At 45.2% G+C, this 19298-nt stretch overlaps 2 protein-coding genes across 2 annotated transcripts; one reads left to right on the plus strand and one right to left on the minus strand.

The window, feature by feature from the left end:
• Positions 1-1659: 1659 nt before the first annotated feature.
• LOC309334821 (uncharacterized protein) lies at positions 1660-8905 on the minus strand. The gene is made up of 4 exons (XM_081849410.1): positions 8795-8905; positions 4522-4617; positions 4338-4421; positions 1660-3333 (listed from the first exon to the last, which is right to left on the minus strand). Exons 2-4 carry the CDS (start codon positions 4588-4590, stop codon positions 2089-2091), a joined length of 1398 nt encoding a protein of 465 aa, XP_081705536.1. The 5' UTR covers positions 4591-4617; positions 8795-8905; the 3' UTR covers positions 1660-2088.
• Positions 8906-12133: 3228 nt separating this feature from the next.
• On the plus strand, positions 12134-18944 carry LOC309335206 (vomeronasal type-2 receptor 26-like; the record flags this gene model as incomplete). Its single annotated transcript, XM_081850079.1, has 6 exons — positions 12134-12342; positions 12941-13232; positions 14544-15347; positions 16426-16656; positions 17304-17430; positions 18046-18944. The coding sequence occupies 6 exons, from the start codon at positions 12134-12136 to the stop codon at positions 18942-18944; spliced, it is 2562 nt and encodes an 853-aa protein (XP_081706205.1).
• Between the last annotated feature and the right edge of the window lie 354 nt (positions 18945-19298).

A 19298-nucleotide genomic window follows, 5' to 3' on the forward strand; every position in this document is an offset into this window, starting at 1 on the left:
CTTCCCGCCGGAGCGGTACCTATTTATCTACTTGCACTTTGACGTGCTTTCGAACTGCTAGGTTGGCAGGAGCAGGGACTAAGCAACGGGAGCTCACCCTGTCGCGGGGATTTGAACCGCCGACCTTCTGATCGGCAAGTCCTAGGCTCTGTGGTTTAACCCACAGCGCCACCCACGTCCTCAGTGCCACAAATGACCAAATTCTCCCCACCAGAGGCTTTTGATCCATGCAAGCCTGAAGCAGCACTTCTCTCCTTGCAGCAGTTGGTGGTTTGCGTAACCCAGCCAGGAGGCCCATGGCACCATTCACATAACAAAAACTACTGTAGATATTAACATTTTGAAAAGTGTGTGTGTGGGGGGGGCGGTCCTTGACTTGGCTTTCGAAAAACGGGGGCTTTGCAATACTTGAGTACTAGGGAACCATTGCCCTACAGGAATTACTAAAAAACTGAATCACATCAGGAACCACAAGACAGAGAAACCAGTAGGAGAACACTTCAATCTCCCAGGACATTCTATACAAGATCTCAAAGTAGCTGTTCTATTACAAAGGAATTTCAGAAATAGACTGGAAAGAGAAGCTGCTGAATTGCAACTTATTACCAAACTTAAAACCATGGAGAGACCTGGTCTGAACAAAGACATTGGATTCTTATCTCATTATACATGACAAAGCCATTTTTCACCTTTTCACCCCTTGCTTTTTCCTGTAAGACCTATTGCAGTCGTTAAGTCGTCAACAGGCTCATCACAGCTATCTGCCTATCACCCATTCCCACCACCCTTCTGAGTAATACCCCTCCCCACCTTCTCACTATATAGAAGGGTCTGGAAACTTCTGTTTCAGTGTATCTGAAGAAGTGTGCATGCACACGAAAGCTCATACCAAGAACTAACTTAGTTGGTCTTTAAGGTGCTACTGGAAGGAATTTTTTTATTTTGTTTTAAAAAACTGAATGTAGCAACCCAGGTGCTTTGCCTAATTTATGCTGTGTGGTAATTACCTCACTGCAGGAAGTGAAGTTACAGGGAACCAGGCAGAGGGCCTTCTTGGTAGTGGCACCCACCCTGTGGAACACCCTCCCAACAGATTTCAAGGAGATAAAGAACCACACAACTTTTAGAAGACATCTGAAGGCAGCCCTGTATTGGGAAGCTTTTAATGTTTGACATACTATTGTATTTTAATATTTTGCTGGAAGCTGCTCAGAGTGCATGCAGGGTATAAATAATAAAATTATTATTATTATTATTAGTATCCTGGGCCATGATATCAGAGTATGGTGAACCTTATTCATCGCAAAAGGGCCTGGTCTAAAGCATTAAGTTCTTTGGATGGCAGTGAAGTTAAGGAAGCAGTGGAAGAAAGTAAGAGGCCTCATTTACGAGAGGAGAACAAACAATTTAAGGAAGATGAAGTGAGGCGGTAGCCCAGACAAACCACCAACAACTGTTGTAAAGGCTTAGCAGTAGATCACTTGAGCCGGTGTCAATTCAGGCGAAATTGCCTTGCAGCATGCTGAGGATTATAAACAGGAATGTTTATAAACAGAAAGTGTATTTTGAAAAATCAAATAATTATTATTATTTTTAAAAAGCAAACTGGACTGCTGAATCCGCCTGTTTATTAGGATAAAGTTTATTCATAACCACCTTTTAAAAACAACTAGGACATCTCACAGGCCTTGCCTTTTAAACTTTGCACGAATATATCATTCACATAATCTTCTAGAACCTATGAAATGTACAAGGAACAAGCAGCAGAAGAGAGACAAGCTATATCTTGATTGCAGGCCATTTAAGTTAAACCATTCCTTGACCTTCGTACCGATTACTGGACTTCTTCAGAGGAAAAATACATATATTCCCCCCACTGAAAGAGTTCTGGTTATTTAGAGGTTAGCTTAGGCAGGTGAGGTTGATAAAAGTTTTTTTAAAATAAAATATGCTAACCCACCATTCCTCCTCTTTAATTTAAAACCAGGGCTTCAACAATGCAAAACGCTCCCTACCCCCCAAATATAAAGGCTGAAAATCATGTTGCTACATCGGGACTGCCTGGCAGGAGCAGATGCGGAGGACATCTTAAATTCGGCGATGGTGATGTAGAAGTTGCAACATAAGCAGTAGCGGCAGCAGTACATAGCACCATCTTTGTATATGGCACCCTACAAAGGACACACACAGATTCCAGGCTGCCTGTTGTAAGTCAGGTGTGCCTCCATTTATCTGGTCCTGGAGCCTGGGCCTTGATAAGTCAAGAGGACCTCCAAGGAGTTGGCCCTGGGGTCTGTACTCTGGAAAGGCAGGAGCTTCTCCAGCTATTGGGTCCTGGGATCTGTGCCTTGATAAGTCAAGAGGACCTCCAAGGAGTTGGCCCTGGGCTCTGTACTCTGGAAAGGCAGGAGCTTCTCCAGCTATTGGGTCCTGGGATCTGGGCTTTGATAAGTCAAGAGGACCTCCAAGGAGTTGGCCCTGGGCTCTGTACTCTGGAAAGGCAGGAGCTTCTCCAGCTATTGGGTCCTGGGATCTGTGCCTTGATAAGTCAAGAGGATCTCCAAGGAGTTGGCCCTGGGCTCTGTACTCTGGAAAGGCAGGAGCTTCTACAGCTATTGGGTCCTGGGGTCTGGGCCGTGATATGTCCATGGCCCTCTCACCTATCTGGCCCTCGGATTTGCGCTGCAATGAACCCAGGGCCACCTGGCCCCCCAATCTGCGTTGGGTTAAGTCCAGGGCCCCTGAAGCTCTTTGGGGATTGCGCTGTGATAAGTCCAGCACCGCCCCAGCTCTCTGGCCCCAGGGTGGAAACCGCCAAAAGGCCGGGACCCGGGACTGACGCCAAGATGGTCTGCACCAAAATCCGGCCTGGTCCCCTTCCTCTTCCTCTTCCTCGGGCAGGGACTCTTTCTGTACAGGCCTGCTGCGGCAAACCGTCACCTCCCCCAGGGAAAAAATTCCATAGGTTTGGATGCCGGACACCACGCCTTCTCCCGTTTTTGTCCCTCTGTCGGTTTCCTTTCCTCCCTCATAACCATTCTGCGGCCTTTCTTGGCAGCTACTTATAAACGTCTCCCAGTCCCACTCCATGCCTTCATCCCCCAGAATCTGTCGGTGGCTTTCCTCTTGTGCAAAGGGGCCTTGTCTCGGAAGGAGTTTGATTGATTTTGTGGGAGGCATCAGGCCTCGGCCCAACCCAGGGGACCAGCTAGCAAGACCGTCGCTCTCCGCAGCTTCTGAGCTGTTGTCTTGCTCCTCTTCTTTGTCTTCGGCTTCCCCTTGGGCCTCCTCCGGATGAAACCGCTTAAGTCCCGTCTTCGGCTGGGCTGGAAGCTAAAAAGTGAGGGGAAAGTGCGATATTATAGAACAGCATCAAACGGGGAATAGAGTGGAGGAGGCTAAGAGATGACAGCCGTTACCAGAGGAAGAAGGGAATGGACCAGGAAGAAGGGATGAAAGAAAAGGGGAGTTTTATAGGAAAGGAGGAGAAATTGCAGGAGATTGATAAAAAACACCGCTTTTTTCCTAGAAAAAGGTGCTGGAACTCACCACAAAAACCTCCCTCGTTCTCGTAGAAGGGCAACAGTGCCCACCTGAGAAGTGCCGGAACTGAGTTCTGAAGCCCTGATAAAAATGCTTTTTTGAGAGGCATGTGGAGGAAGGGAGGGGGAAAAATATAAAAAGGAAAAGCCTCCTCTGCTTACGAGCCTTTAAGAAGAGCAAATTCTGCCGAAAATGGGGAGGGTCCCAAGAAAATCGCCAGGTTTCATCTTCTTCCCATCAACTATGGTGGGAATGCCTGCTTGCTACAACTCCAAGGAGAATAATTTCCTCAATGCATTTCATATACAACAGGCACTGCACCAAGGCCTGCTACTGTTCTGTCAATTTTCACAGAATCGTAGAACTGCAGAGTTGGAAGGGACCCCACGGTCATCTAGTCCAACCCCCTGCAATGCAGGAATTAGAGCTAATGTCTCTGGAAACGAGTTATATGATAACAACAAATCAGAAAGATACTGGCTTGTATAGTTTATACAGTGGTACCTCTGGTTATGTACTTAATTTGTTCTGAAGGTCCGGTCTTAACCTGAGGTACCACTTTAGCTAATGGGGCCTCCCGCTGCCGCTGTGAGATTTCTGTTCTCATCCTGAGGTAAAGTTCTTAACCCGAGGTACTACTTCCGGGTTAGCGGAGTGTGTAACCCGAAGCATTTGTAACCCAAAGCGTTTTTAACCCGAGATACCACTGTATATGTGTTTATCCCATTTTGTTTGTTTGTTTATAAATCAAGTCTTTTCTTGAAGACAACAGGGGGGCTTTGAACTGGGCTTACTTTTCTGGGTAAGCAATCTTTGGAAAACGCTGAGGGACTTCGCATGGTATCACGCAAGGAACTCACACGCGCGTCCCGTAACACCTGCAACAGTGAAGAAGAGATGTTTTAAGGCAGAGCATTAGGGCCGAACCCCATCTAGCCCTCCACCCCCACAGTAAGAAGTCTTATTGTCCGATGGCACCTGGATGATATCACGGGTCATATTTGGCCACATCCTGGGGTGGGAACATCTGGGGTTTTGATCCGCCATGGGTTGCCTCAGACAAACAGTGCAGCACTATGGGAAACGAAAAGAAATGCAAGGGATCAAGACTGGATAGCAGGGCATAATATAATAATAATAATAATAATAATAATAATAATAATAATAATAACAACAATAATAATAATACCTTTATTGTCAATGTACAACCAGTGTACAATGAAGTTAACTGAGCCTCCCTCCTCCCCACCCACAAACACTCAGTCTCATTGCACTCTGTGTGCTTGTTGCACAACACACCAACCCTGAACGTCAGTTGCACGATATTATTTTCCGTTCAGCAGCCTAACAAGCCCACGGATAGAAGCTGTTTTTTAGCCTGTTGGTACAGCTGATTATAATAATAATAAATAATAAATTTTATTTATATCCCGCCCTCCCCAGCCGAGGCCAGGCTCAGGGCGGCTAACAACAATCAAACAATCAGATATTCACAAATTCTAAAAATATTTCATTATAAAAATCAATTAAAATCAAATTAATGGCAACTAATTAAGCAAGATTCTGTGCAGAATATTCGTTCAGCCCGGATACTTCTATATCTCCTGCCTGAGGGTAGAAGATTAAAGAGGTGCTGGCCGGGGTGTAAATCATCCCTGAGAATTTTTCTCACTCTCCTAAGGCAATGATCCCTTGCGATGTCATCTAGCAGGTTCACCACTCTCTGTAAAGACTTTCTGTCTGTGGCTGTCAAGCCAACGTACCACACTGTGGTACAATATGAAAGGACACTTTCTATTTGCTCAGCTTAGGACAGCTCGTTATATAGTGAACGGAGAGCCCTGTTCAATAATGTTTGTACCATTAAATTGACATATAAACTATGGGACAAGGATAACTGTGACTTTAAAGAGGAATGGGAACCTTTTACACAGTACCTAAAGACACAACAAAGTGAATTGGACTCTTTGGCAGATGTTGAATAAACACTCACAAACTTTTCATTGATAATAATTAGTTAGATAAATTAAGGATTTATACAATTCTGTAACATGCATAGACTAGCATTTATAGAGAAACCAGAGACTGGAACTGAGGGAAGTCAGGGGTGGGGGGGTGGGTTGTTTGTGGGAGGGAGGGGGGAATGAGGAAAAAAATTAAGGGTGATATGTTTTAAGATAATATGTTTTGTTGAATTACCTAATAATAATAATAATAATAATAATAATAATAATGTTCATAGCATTATTCACTAACATAGAAACTGCTTGGCTCCAAAAGAGACTTCTAGCCTGGGGGGGGGGGGGGACAACCAGTTGCAGGAACTGAGGGCGACAGCAATTCTCTCCCCTCTTGAGATTCCAAGCAATTGGCATTCGGTGGCAAGGCTGCCTCTGAACAGAAGAAAGCCATGATGACTAGCAGCTTAGGGACATAAGAAGAACCAAGCAGGATCAGGCCAAAGGCCCAACTTCCAATTTTCAACAGGGACCAAGTTGGAGGCCATCACCTCCCCTCCCCAGCCCCTGAAACCATTTTCAAAAAGTAATTAAAACCAAGGGCAAGCAATGGCCAGAGAAGCTTGTTTAAACCAACTGGGCTCCAGTCCCGGGTGGTGCAATGGGTCAGTGGGTTTGGCTTTTAACCCACCCAAGGACGGCTGTGGGCAGGATTCCTGCACTGCAAGGGGTTAGACTAGATGACCCTTGGTGTCCCTTGCAACTCTACCAATTCTATGAGAGGTCTCTTCCCTCATCTGCCCCCATCCTGTCTCTCCACCTGTGCCCCTTTTCTTACCTAAAAAGCCACAAAGGTTGTATCTTTCCTCAGAGTTCCTTTGGAGGGCCCTTCCAACTCTTGCAGTCACTGGAGACCAGGGTTCAAATCTCCACCTGGCCATGATTGGGTGACCTGTTGAGTCAGTGACTGCCTGGCAGCCTAATCCACCTCACAGGGTTGTTGTGAGAATTAATTGGGGGCTGGGGCCATGTATGCCACCTTGAGTGCCTTGGGGACCAAGATGGGATATAAATGAAAGGCAAGTAAATAAAGAATTAAAACCCCCTTATAAGTATTATAAAATCCATAAGATGGATGGATCAAAAGAGTGGGGGAAATCTTCAGTCTGAGATGAAACCTGAACTGCATTGTAACGTCTCCACCCCCATCGTTCAGCCCGGACAGTGAGATCCAATGCTGAGGGCCTTCTGGCGGTTCCCTCATTGCGAGAAGTGAGATTACAGGGAACCAGACAGAGGGCCTTCTCGGTAGTGGCGCCCGCCCTGTAGAACGCCCTCCCAGCAGATGGGAAGGAAATAAGCAGCTATCTTCTCTTTAAAAGACATCTGAAGGCAGCCCTGTTTAGGGAAGTTTTTAATATTTAATGCTGTATTGTTTTTAACGCTTGATTGGAAGCCACCCAGAGTGGCTGGGGAAACTCAGCCAGATGGGCTGGGTATAAATAATAAATTATTATTATTATAACAAAATGCGGGCAAGTGGAGAGATCCAGTTAAGTCTACACCAGATGTGGGGAACCTGTGGCCCTGCCAAAGCCCGTCTTACACTTTATCATCCAGCTTCATTGGCTGGGGCTGATGGGAGTTGGAGAGTCCTGAAACATCTCAAGGGCCATGGGTTCCTGTGCATAGTTTTACACACTTCTATTCATGCCCACCCCCAGCTGCTTCTTTCCTCGGGAGAGGAGAGATAGGTCACACCCACACCAGCCAATTAAAGCACATGGGCTTCCCCCAAAGGATCCTGGGAATTGCATGAGGAAGGGCTGTACCTCAGCCGGAGTGTATCTGCTTTGCATGCAGAAGGTCCCTAATGGCGTTTACAGGCTCCCCGCCTGAAACTTTGGAGACAAAGCCTTCTAGACAACACTGAGCCTACATGGACCAATGCTTTGACTCTATATGAGACAGCTTACTACCTTCCTAGCTTACCCCTCAGAGCTACAGTCCTTGGACCAATGAACTACAGCTCCCAGGATTCTTTGGGGCAATCCACACGCTTTTAAAGTATGGTGTAGGTGGAGCCATTTTTTATTTTTGCCTTGCCCTTGGGATGCACCCATGCTGGGGTTCGGGAATTGCAAACACTTGTGTGAGTCGTGCTCTGGATCCAGAGTTTAGGATTCCACTTTTGGAATAAGCACGGCACTTCTGGAAACCATGCAGCAAAAGTGGGGGTTTCAAACCTAATCAAAGCAGTGGGATGGTGTTGTAATTGAGAAAGGGCCTTGCTCCTGCAAACCCTTGAGGTGTGTTGCAATCCCCTTTGATTACAATCACCATTGCTGCCACCATCTTTGTGGTGACAAGATTGTCTGCAGTCACAGTCAAAGGCGATTGCAACGCCCTTCTCCAGTTTCCTGGAGATTCCCCAGCAGTTTTCAATGGGCAACTGTGCCTTAAACTATTTGGGAATCTGGTTCCCAAGCCAAAGGGGGAGGGGGCACTCCCCCTAAGCCAAGCTGAGAAAATGGTCAAATGTTTTGTCAGGGGGCACTTTGGACCCACATTTATTAAAACTCCTGCTCCTCTCCAGCCATTTCAACCACGCTGCAAAAGTGAGGAAGAGGGATTAAAAAAAAAAAAAACTCCACGCAAGGATTTTGCACCCGAATCCGCAACAGAGAGTGGGATCTACTTTTCCGACCAGGGCTTCTTCTAAAATAAAAGCAGTGAGGCGCCTTGCACGGTCGTTTGACTGTGTCGATGCCCAATTTTCTCTTGCAACGCGCGCGCGCGCGCCTTTGGTTAAAGGAATTTGCCTCTGGGAATTTATTCCCCAATGGGAGCTTTCAAGCGCACGTGTTTTCTCCAGTCGCCGAGGCTTTAAATCTCTGCCTCGCTTTTTGCAACGTGGTTGAAATTTCCGGGGAATCGGTGCGCGTGCCCCAAAAAGCTAGGAAAAGTTGGGACACCCAAACGCCTGGCTAATGAAACCTGCAAGTGAGATCAGGATTCTTCTGCGAGGTGCGCCCTTTGCTTTAGAATCCACCCTTTGGGCGCAAAAGCAATAAAACTAGGTCTAGACTTGAATCCCCTGTTAGAAGACCCTCATGCCACTGTTGCTGCACGGAGTCTCCCAAAATATATATAATACAAATATATACATTTACAAAATATGCAGATTTACGTCTCTGGCTTTATTACAGAAGAGACACACAACCCTCACTCCTCCAATTTCTGCTTTTCTCTGGAAGAGCATACCCAAAAAAAATCCCCTCTCTTGAACTCACCTAAGATCTTCCAGCGAGAGGATCCAGAAGCAGCTGTGTCCGTGGGGGAAAAGAGAGATCCGGAAGCGGGAATTTTTTAAAAAGCAGCTGGTTGCGACGTCGTTTCCGGAAGAGGAGCCTCATTGGAACAGAAACCCAACCTGGAGATCTTGTGTTCCCAAGCTTACTCTCTAGAAGGGGGTTGCTCAATTTCCCTCCAAAAGCTTCCGATTTGAGGAAGGGGGGTTCCTTTAGGATTGGCAAAGGTTGATGGGAATGGTCGTTCCAACCAACCCCCGCTGTGTTTGGGGTAGGAATTTAAGCATGAAAAAGAAGGGGAAAAAACAGGTGAAAAAATTTGGGTATTTCCTCCCCCCCCCCCAAAGGGGAATCTTCAGCCCTCCCCAGCTCTCTTTATCCCTAACCCTGGGTCATGGGGGTTGGAGTCCAGCCATTTCTGGTCTTCCAGAGGGACATTGTTCCCATCATCTTAATGATTAATCTTTTAGGATGCGGTGAACAGAGTTGTACATGCACCTATATTATACTTATGTGTGTTCTTTTCATGATTCTATGCATTCAATGCACACTTTCCCCTAATGCTCATTTTAAACCTTTTTGCTTGGATACGCTATCAGAAAAATCAAATCTTGCAAATTTTACTCTGTGCAGGAGACTATTTGTCACCCGTGGCAACTGCAGCTTGGAATGTGGGGAAAGGGTGGTGGAAAGGAATAGGATTGGGGGGTTGGATTAAATGACCCTTTGGGTCCCTTCCACAACCCCACAAGCCCATGGTTCACTAAGGGGCAACCAAAATGATTGAAGGTGGAGCAACTCCCCTGATTGAGCTGGCAGAGGTGGTCTCTGGCATGGTTTGGGAGGAACACAGTCATTTAGAGATTGCCACTGGGCTCACTTGGGACTTCATGGCTTCCATGGCAATCATTGGGCTTACTCAAATTGTCATTATACTAGGAACATCACAACTGGAAGGGCACAACCTTGAATTCAAGATCGGGTTGCTGGCATGCACTCTATCTAGGTCTTTATTGAGATATTTAGTAATCCACTGAGTAGGTCTATTTACAATTGTGTAGTAACAGATGTTTAGACAAATTTATGGAGGGGGAATGGGACGTGGGAGCGCTGTGATCTAAACCACAGAGCTTAGAGCTTGCCGATCAGAAGGTTGGTGGTTCAAATCCCCGTAACGGGTTGAGCTCCTGTTGCTCGGTTCCGGCTCCTGCTCACATAGCAGTTCGAAAGCACATAAGTGCAAGTAGATAAATAGGTACCGCTCCGGAGGGAAGGTAAATGGCATTTCTGTGCACTGCTCTGGTTTACCAGAAGCGGCTTAGTCGTGCTGGCTACCCTGAAGCTGTCTGCGGACAAATGCCGGCTCCCTCGGCCTAAAGAGCAAGACGACCGCGCAACCCCAGAGTCGTCTGAGACTGGACCTAACGATCAGGGGTACCTTTACCTTTGTTGTTGTTTAGTCGTTTAGTTGTGTCCGACTCTTTGTGACCCCATGGACTAGAGCACGCCAGGCACTCCTATCCTCCACTGCCTCCTGCAGTTTGGTCAAACTCATGCTGGTAGCTTCGAGAACACTGTCCAACCATCTTGTCTTATGTTGTCCCCTTCTCCTTGTGCCCTCCATCTTTCCCAACATCAGGGTCTTTTCCAGGGAGTCTTCTCTTCTCATGAGGTGGCCAAAGTATTGGAGCCTCAGCTTCAGGATCTGTCCTTCCAGTGAGCATTCAGGGCTGATTTCCTTCAGAATGGATAGGTTTGATCTTCTTGCAGTCCATGGGACTCTCAAGAGTCTCCTCCAGACCATAATTCAAAAGCATCAATTCTTCGGCGATCAGCCTTTTTTATGGTCCAGCTCTCACTTCCATATATCACTACTGGGAAAACCATAGCTTTAACTATACTGGCCTTTGTTGGCAAGGTGATGTCTCTCTATGTGGGACAAGAAGCTATAGTTAGAACTGGATATGGAACAACTGATTGGTTCAAAATTGGGAAAGGAGTACGACAAGGCTGTATATTGTCTCCCTGCTTATTTAACTTATATGCAGAATTCATCATGCAAAAGGCTGGGCTGGATGAATCCCATGCTGGAATTAAGATTGCCGGAATAAATATCAACAACCTCAGATATGCAGATGACACAACCTTGATGGCAGAAAGTGAGGAGAAATTAAAGAACCTCTTAATGAGGGTGAAAGAGGAGAGCACAAAATATGGTCTGAAGCTCAACATCAAAAAAATTAAGATCATGGCCACTGGTCCCATCACCTCCTGGCAAATAGAAGGGGAAGAAATGGAGGCAGTGAGAGATTTTACTTTCTTGGGCTCCATGATCACTGCAGATGGTGACAGTGGTCATGAAATTAAAAGATGCCTGCTTCTTGGGAGAAAGGCGATGACAAACCTAGACCTTTACCTTTATGGAAGGTTATTGTCTTCAAGGATATGTCCTCCCTCCTCTGCTGAAAGTAGAAGGCTCCTGTGTGATGGATTTTGGAAATCACATGTAGGGAAAGTTCTGCTCCACATCTCCTGCTTGTGGGCTTCCCTTTGGGGCAACTTGTTGGCCATTGTGATTATAGGATGCTGGACTTGATGGGCCTTTGGCCTGATGGGCTCCAGGGCTCTTAAGATGCCAATAAAGATAATTCAAACTCATCTTTCTGCCTCCTTGACCCTTGTCAGTCTATTTAGTAAACATGTTTTTCTCTTGCTCTGCACCTGCTCTTCTGAAGTTCCAGAGGAAACCTCTCTTCCCTTTACAATTATCTGAACCACAGCAATTTATTCTTATGATATACAGAGTCCAAGGGATCCTCACACCCCGCCCTCAAATATTGCATTTGGAAACAATAACATAAACATCACACTTAAGGGCACCTGGAGGATTATTTCTTCCACTGAAGGGTTTGATGTATAAAATATCTCATGTGCCACAGAGTCCTTGGGGCTAAGATATAGGGCAGGTGAGGGGGGAGCTAAATTTGTGCGAAGCTTAATCAGGACATAGGAAGCTGTCTTTGAGATCTGTCCTATCTGCTGACTGGCAGCAGCTTTCCAGGAAGGGGACATCCTCAGCACTACCTGGAGAGGTGAGTCAGGATTGCACTTCACACTTTCTGGGTGGAAAACAGATGCTTGTCCATTGAATATTTGGCCCTTCCTCTCAATCCCCCTTTGAGCCTGAGACCACAGCCAGACACTTCTCTTTATTTGTCAACTCACTGCAGCTTCTGATTTGCAAGAATGTGGGGTTTCTTCTGAACAGCGGGTAGTGGGGAGAGGAATAGTCACAAGGCAAGTGTAGCCAAGAGACCCAGAATGATAACACTGTTTCTGGTGATGTCTCTCGCAAACTATGGGATGCAGCAGAGGGTAAAGTGTCCACCGAGTGTGATTGGTGATATAAATTCTCCTGTGAATTTTTACCAGCCAGCGGATCACCTCATTGGTGGAATCATATCTCCAAGATTTTTTGAAAATCCATATTCCTTCACCTTTTCCAGAAACCCCTTCAAGAGAATTGAGATGTAAGTATTGATGTATTGATGGGGCATATTTCTGCTTCCAACTGCTCTCCAGTTCCCTTGATGTACCTGTGTTAACCCTGTTTTCCGGTAGTCTATTTTTGTGTGAAATATTTGATTTGGTTTTATCATTAGAAATCTACAGTTGAACAATTTATATAATCGTTTCATGAGATTCTCTTAATCTCATGACTCCCCCCCCCCCATCCCCTACATGGGTCCTTGTAACAGAATTTAAATTTACATATGCATACATTCCCCACAATTTTCATTTTCCAAATTATCCATAATCTTCATCACTTTACAAGTGATTCTTAGAGTCCAGCTAAAGTTTTGATTTGCTTACAATAGTCTTCTAAGTAAATTATAATTTTTTCTTTTTCCCCATTCTTTTTTAAAGTCCTTGTCTTGGTTCCTGAGTCTCCCGATTAGTTTTGCCATTTTGGTGTAGTCCAGAATCTTGGCTTGCCATTCTTCCCTAGTCGGGATTATTTCTTCCTTCCCTCTTTGGGCTAGTAGCACCCTTGCAGCTGTTGTCGCATACATAAACAGTCTTTTCTAACTGGATAGAGGGTAACTGTGTGACACACTATTTTTGCAGATGGGAGGTTGTGAGGAGCTCACACGTTCTTTCATTCGCCCTTGCTGTTCAGGATATCAATGATAATCCCAAACTCTTACCAAACATCACCCTTGGCTTCAGCGTGTATGATACCTGTTTTCATGGAAGAATGACTTCCGATGCCTTGATAGACCTGTTTTCTGGTGGGGAAATCAGTATTCCAAACTACAGGTGTGGAAGACAGAAAAAGCTGTTGGCTGTTCTTGAAGGGGGTGAATCTGACATCTCCACACACATTGCAAGCATGTTGGGCATCTACAAGATCCCACAGGTAAGAACTGGGTTCAGGTCTAACACACCAGGCAACATATGCCACTTAGTCAGACTGTAGGGAAAACTTAGGACAATGTAACTGATTGTATTGCTTACTTTACATTGTACACTGCTTTGTAACATTGTCTTTTATGAAGTGAAGAGCCATAGAGAAATAAATTGAGCCTGGAACCTTTTGCATAGTAAATACAATTGTTTAATGTTCATTGAAATGGAAATGCATAATGTGTCTGTATTGTATACTGTGAAGCATGGCTGGAAACTTTCATTGGTTGTATCACAAGGTGTTTAGCTCATCTATGTGTATGCTAACCTGGGAGGCATCCCTATTGGGTAGGGTGCTCTTTGTTCTTAGCTGCTGAAGAGAATGGATGTGTTTTCTCTCTGTCTCTAGCAAACTGCCTGAGGCTGAATAGGGGCTACAGTGGAGAAGAGATGGAGCTCTGTTTTTAGCTCAGAATGCAATATATTTGTAATCCACGTTATTATCCCACATACTGGGACCAGTGTAAGAGTTATGCAACTAAGCAAATGTGATTCTGGTTGTTTTCAAGTTATGTTCTGTAGGTAAAGCATATTTTTGATAGAGTTACAAGCTAGGTGGATCAGGGGAATTCTGTGGACATAGTGTATCTTGATTTCAGTAAGGCTTTTTAAAACACCCCCCATAATATACTTGCAGAGAAGTTTGGGCTGGATGAGGTAACTGTTAGGGGGATTTGTAGCTGGTTGACTGAGGGTCCTCTCCTGTGTTTGATGCAGTGTGGACATGGTGATCCATGCATTAGTGACTCAAGGCTCCATTACTGCAATGCACTCCATTATTGCCAGCATGTAACTCCACTGCTATAAAGTGTGCTCTAGTGGCCCAATCACTGTTAGTGGTTCCCAATGGCTCAGATGCAGAGTTTGTATCCAACAGGAGCCATGTATAATGTTATGGACCCAATGTTATCAAACTCCTTTCCAGCTGAGGATTGGCAAACCACTTCGCTATTGACTTTCTGGGGCCTACTGAAGAGGTTTATTTTGTTTTATTATTTCAGCAGGCATTTTATTGAAGTCTGATTTGAAAGTTTTACCTTCTTGATTTTTTTTTGTATTGCCTCTTTCTAAACTCTTTGGAGACTACTGCAGTTAAGCAGTATAAAAACTGCTTCAATATTGATATTAAAAATTCTTTTATTTTTTTTTTAAACTAACCTGTCAGATTCACCCTAATTAAATTTACCATCATCTTTCACATAGAAGTATCCAATCTTAGTCTTAAAAAAAACAAACCACCAGTCTCTTTTTCTTTCCTCACCAGCTCAGTTATGGCTTTGTTCTTAATGATAAAGCCCAGTTCCCTTTTGTCTACTGGATGACTCCAAAGCAAGACACTCAGTACCAGGGGGTGGTCCAACTCCTCCTGCATTTCAGGTGGACGTGGGTCGGACTCTTTGCTCCAGACAATGACAATGGAGAAAGGTCCCTGAGTACCTTGACGCCTCTGATGATCAAAAAGGAAATTTGTATTGCCTTCACCGAAAGGGTAGAACATAAGACTTGGCTCTGGATACCCCATGAACTACCTGCCATGTGGAGAGAAGTCAATGTATTTGTTTACACTGCAGACTCTCAGTATGGACTTTTTATAATCATAGAGGTGGAATCCTTACTTCAAAGGGTACAGAGTGGAGGAGGGAAAGTCTGGATAACCACAGGTCTTCACAACAAAATCTCATTATGTGATACTGACTGCTTCTCGTATGTGCATGGCTCTTTGTCCTTTGTAATGAAGACTAGAAAAAGGACAAAAAAGGACTACTATGAGCCAATGTCCCCAACTAGTCCAAGCTGCATGATAAATGTATATGATTGTTCATATTCAAAGCATGCCTTGTCCCTGAGGGGTTTAACAAAGTGCAGGGAGAAGAAGAATCTGAAGTTGTTGCCCCAGGAAGAGGTGGAAAGAATTCAGTCGCAAGACAGCTACATCAATTACTTGAATATCCAAGTTGTGGCTCAGGCCTTAAATGCAGCATATTCATCCAGATCAAAGTGGATTTCAGTTGTGGGCGGTGGAAGAAGAGGAGGCAGGTTGGAACGTCAAAGTCTATGGTCATGGCAGGTATGTCCGTTCCATTTTGCAAAGGATTGTAAGATTTCTTACTGTCAGCCAGATTCCGTGTTGTTTTATGTTTTCCTGTGATTTTGATTCATTTGCAGTCGGTTTGCTTTTTTCAGTTTGTTGTGCTGCTGCTTTTTCACGAGTTTCAAGATTCTTGGCTTTGTGGTTTTCTGGAAAGTTTCTGTGTTGTTGTTTTTGAATGCAGCCCTGTGGCCCCAGTGCTGAGTGAGGGAAGGCTGGGCCAGGGCGGCAAGCAAGCAGGTAAGGGATGTCGCCCCCCCCAGCCTGCTCCACTTTTGAGAGATCCCCGCCTCCACTCCTGCTTGCAGGCAAGTCGGAGTGGGATCGGGCAGCAGCGCTGCTGCTTGCAGGGGAACAGGAACTGGATTGGGGCTGCTCAGCTGGGGAGGTGCCAGCTCCATCACACTTTCCGTTGAGGAGTTCACGGCTGCACTCCCCTCAAGGGAGAAGTTTAAAGGAGCCCCCGCCTCTGCATCTGCATCCGATCCCCTGCAACCCTATGAAGGCACCAAACAATTTCACCCCTGTGTTGCAAACAGTAGTCAGTAATATTCAAGGCAACACAATGACCAAATACAATGATACGATATCAATATGCACTCTTTATATAATACGAAATATATGAAATCACATAAACAGAAAAATTATGAATCTCTGAAAGTCACAAATTATGCACTCTTAATGGATTCTCTTGAAAACATAAAACCAAATAAACTTAAGTCTTATAAGTCTCTGAAAGTCTTTCTCTGAAAGAAGCAATGTGTTAGATTCTTATCTGGTGAAAACAGGCTGTAAAGCTTTGTTTATGGCGTCCAACGCTGTCGAAGTAGTTCGCAAACAGATGTTGTGAAGAGAGCATGTTTGGCTTCCAAAGGAAGTTCCAAAACCAGAACATTCATTTCTAGGTTTGAAGTGTTCCAGTTCCAAGTAGTTCGAGAACTAAGCTGTTCGAAAACTGAGGTACCACTGCCTTTATTTTCCCCAATTTGAACTGTTTTTATTTCTCCCCTGGTGGGTTCACGTTCTCTCAATGCTGGAGTTTCCTCTGTCATTCCAGCTTCATCCTTTCTTGAAAGAAGTCCGCTTCTATACTAATACTTCAGCTGATGGACAGTACTTGGATGAGAATGGGGCAGTGGCCGCTGACTTCGATATCGTGAATCTGGTGCTGTTTCCCAACAGTTCTCTTGCTAGAGTGAAGATTGGGAGAATAGAGAGACAGGGGTCCTCAAATATGAAGTTCACCATTAATCCGGAAGCAATTGTGTGGCCCAATCTATTTCAGAAGGTATGAGAAATTATATCTGTCATTTTATTAACTATGGCATCTGCCACGCTCTAACAACATTCTGAATAATACATATGATGCTGTCAGGGAACTGACATCAAAGGGAGAAACGGAGGCAGGGCACCAGAGCAATGCCGGGGAGGGAACCAGCAGAGGGGAAGGATTTCAGCGTGACACCAATAGAGAGGGGAGGGAGATGGAGGAATCGGTGTCAGGGCTCCAAGACCCTTCAAGCGAAACTAGCGGAGAGAGTGCTGGCACGCCCTTGCCGTCCCCTTACTTGCGCAGACGCGTTCCGCGCAGGGAACATAGGCGGAGACTTGGGGTCAGACAGCTTTTATGCTGGAAGAGATTCAAGAAACGCCCACCGACGGATTCTGCAAGTGACTAACAGGTCACGGAGGGCGAGCTCTAACCCTAAACATGGTTGAGCAAACGATCTAACTGAAGTGGAGGCAATTTACGCACGAGTAACCCACCCATAACCATTACAGATGCTTGGACTGCAATCTTGTGCTCACTTCCCTGCAGCTAAGTCCCACTGAGATTAATGGGACCTGCTCTTGTGTAAACAGGTATAACCTTTAATCCAAAGGCACAAATGCTACTGACACTTTCTCCCTGGTGCTCAATCTCTTTATGTCTAGACGGCGCCTCGTTCCAGATGCACTGAAAGCTGTCTCCCAGGATTTGCCAAAAAGGTTCAGGAAGGGAAGCCGCCGTGCTGCTATGATTGTGCTCCATGCTCAGAAGGGACCATCTCCACTCAGGAAGGTAGGGGAGGATATCAGAGGAAAGGACCTTTGATAGGAGGATGGGGCTAATTTCTGAGTCACTCCAAACATGATGCTAGTAATGACACCTCATGAATGAAATACTCTCTTCAGGGAGGGCTCCCCTATTGCCAGCCTTCAATGCCCCCCCCCAGCACGAGGAAAGTTTATCTCCCATGTGCTCAAGCATGTAGAATTAATCTGTATTTAATGGTGGTAGCTCTTCTACAGAATTTTAATTTGTGGTATATATATAGTTGTTTTCTCATTTTGACTTCTACTACATAATCCGTACAGTTTTACAGTAGGACAGGTGAAACATCTTTCAAATCCACCCATTCATCGGTAACGATTAACTCATAAGAAACCTCAAGGATTCAAGATGAGCACTGCTTAATAAGATTAAAGCATCGTGCTTTAAGAGAAGCCGGTGGGAATGAGTTGATGGATTGATTCTTTTCTGGCTGTGAATGTTTGCCTCTCTCCTTCCCTACAAAACAATCTTCTTTCCTGATTTCTCCCATATGCCCACCTTTCCTCAGAATTGAAACAGCATAAGACCATTGCAGGTGTGTGACTGATGTTAGGATACTGAAGTGTCTTTTCCTCTGTGCAGATGCTGATGAATGCACCAGTTGTCCAGAAGATCAGCATCCAAGTGAGGACCGAGATCAATGTGTCCCCAAAGCGATCATCTTTCTGTCCTATGAGGAATGTTTGGGGAGCCTCCTAGCTTCCCTTTCTCTCTTCTTCTCCTTAACCACAGGCTTTGTGTTAGGAATCTTCATTAAATACAACGAAACTCCCATAGTCAAAGCCAACAACAGGGACCTCTCCTACATCCTCCTCATCTCCCTCCTGCTTTCCTTTTTGTCCTCCTTCCTCTTCATTGGAAGGCCAAGGAAAGGGACCTGCCTTCTCCGACAAATGGCCTTCAGCATCATCTTCTCAGTTGCTGTCTCTTCTGTGCTGGCAAAAACCATCACTGTGGTTCTGGCCTTCCTGGCCACAAAGCCAGGGAACAGGGTAAGGAGATGGCTGGGGAAGAGTCTGGCCAACTCCATTGTCATTTCCTGTTCCAGTGTCCAAGTTCTCATCTGCACCATCTGGCTGGGGGCCTCTCCTCCATTCCCAGATTCTGACATGCATTCCCAGCTTGGAGAGATCATCCTGCAATGCAATGAAGGGTCTGTGTTCATGTTTTATGGCTCCCTCAGCTACATGGGCTTCTTGGCTGCCATCTGCTTCACGGTGGCTTTCCTGGCCAGGAAGCTGCCTGGAAATTTTAATGAAGCCAAGCTGATCACCTTCAGCATGCTGGTCTTCTGCAGCGTTTGGGTCTCCTTTGTTCCCACCTACCTGAGCACAAAGGGGAAATACATGGTAGCTGTGCAGATCTTCTCTATCTTGGCTTCTAGTGCTGGGCTTCTGGGCTGCATCTTCATTCCCAAATGCTACATTATTGTACTGAGGCCAGATCTGAACCTGAGAGAGCATCTGACAACAAAAAGCTAAACATGACATTTGATTCTTAGCTCTAAGGATATCATAGAATCATAGAATTATAGAGCTGAACGTCTCCATCAGAATCTTGATTGGAACCACAACTTGTTGTTGGGATTAAAAAAAAAATATCTGGATCCCTGGTAGCATTTTCCAGAGGTTTCCAGTAAACCTCACAAATACGTGCACGTGCGTGCATGCGTACATATTATTCTTATTATTTATTGAATTTAGGAGGTCTTGGGGTGGTTCACAGAATAAAATCAAAGTATAAAACCACAAAATATATAATCAAAATAAAACAACACCCCAATAAACCTTTCCCCACAGCATATTCAAGCAGTTTCCTCTGATTGCAATTTGCAG

This window comes from Podarcis erhardii (assembly GCF_964252035.2).
Source record: "Podarcis erhardii genome assembly, chromosome: 2".
NCBI lineage: Eukaryota > Metazoa > Chordata > Lepidosauria > Squamata > Lacertidae > Podarcis > Podarcis erhardii.

What these genes read in the sequence shown, in the direction of transcription:
- LOC309334821 (XM_081849410.1), bottom strand. Translation starts at nt 4,590, where the DNA reads ATGGCGGATCAAAACCCCAGATGTTCCCACCCCAGGATGTGGCCAAAT. An exon ending in TGACCCGTGATATCATCCAG is followed by an intron (nt 4,422 to 4,521) that starts GTGCCATCGGAC and finishes TCACTGTTGCAG; the next exon opens with GTGTTACGGGACGCGCGTGT. An exon ending in AAGATTGCTTACCCAGAAAA is followed by an intron (nt 3,334 to 4,337) that starts GTAAGCCCAGTT and finishes CTCACTTTTTAG; the next exon opens with CTTCCAGCCCAGCCGAAGAC.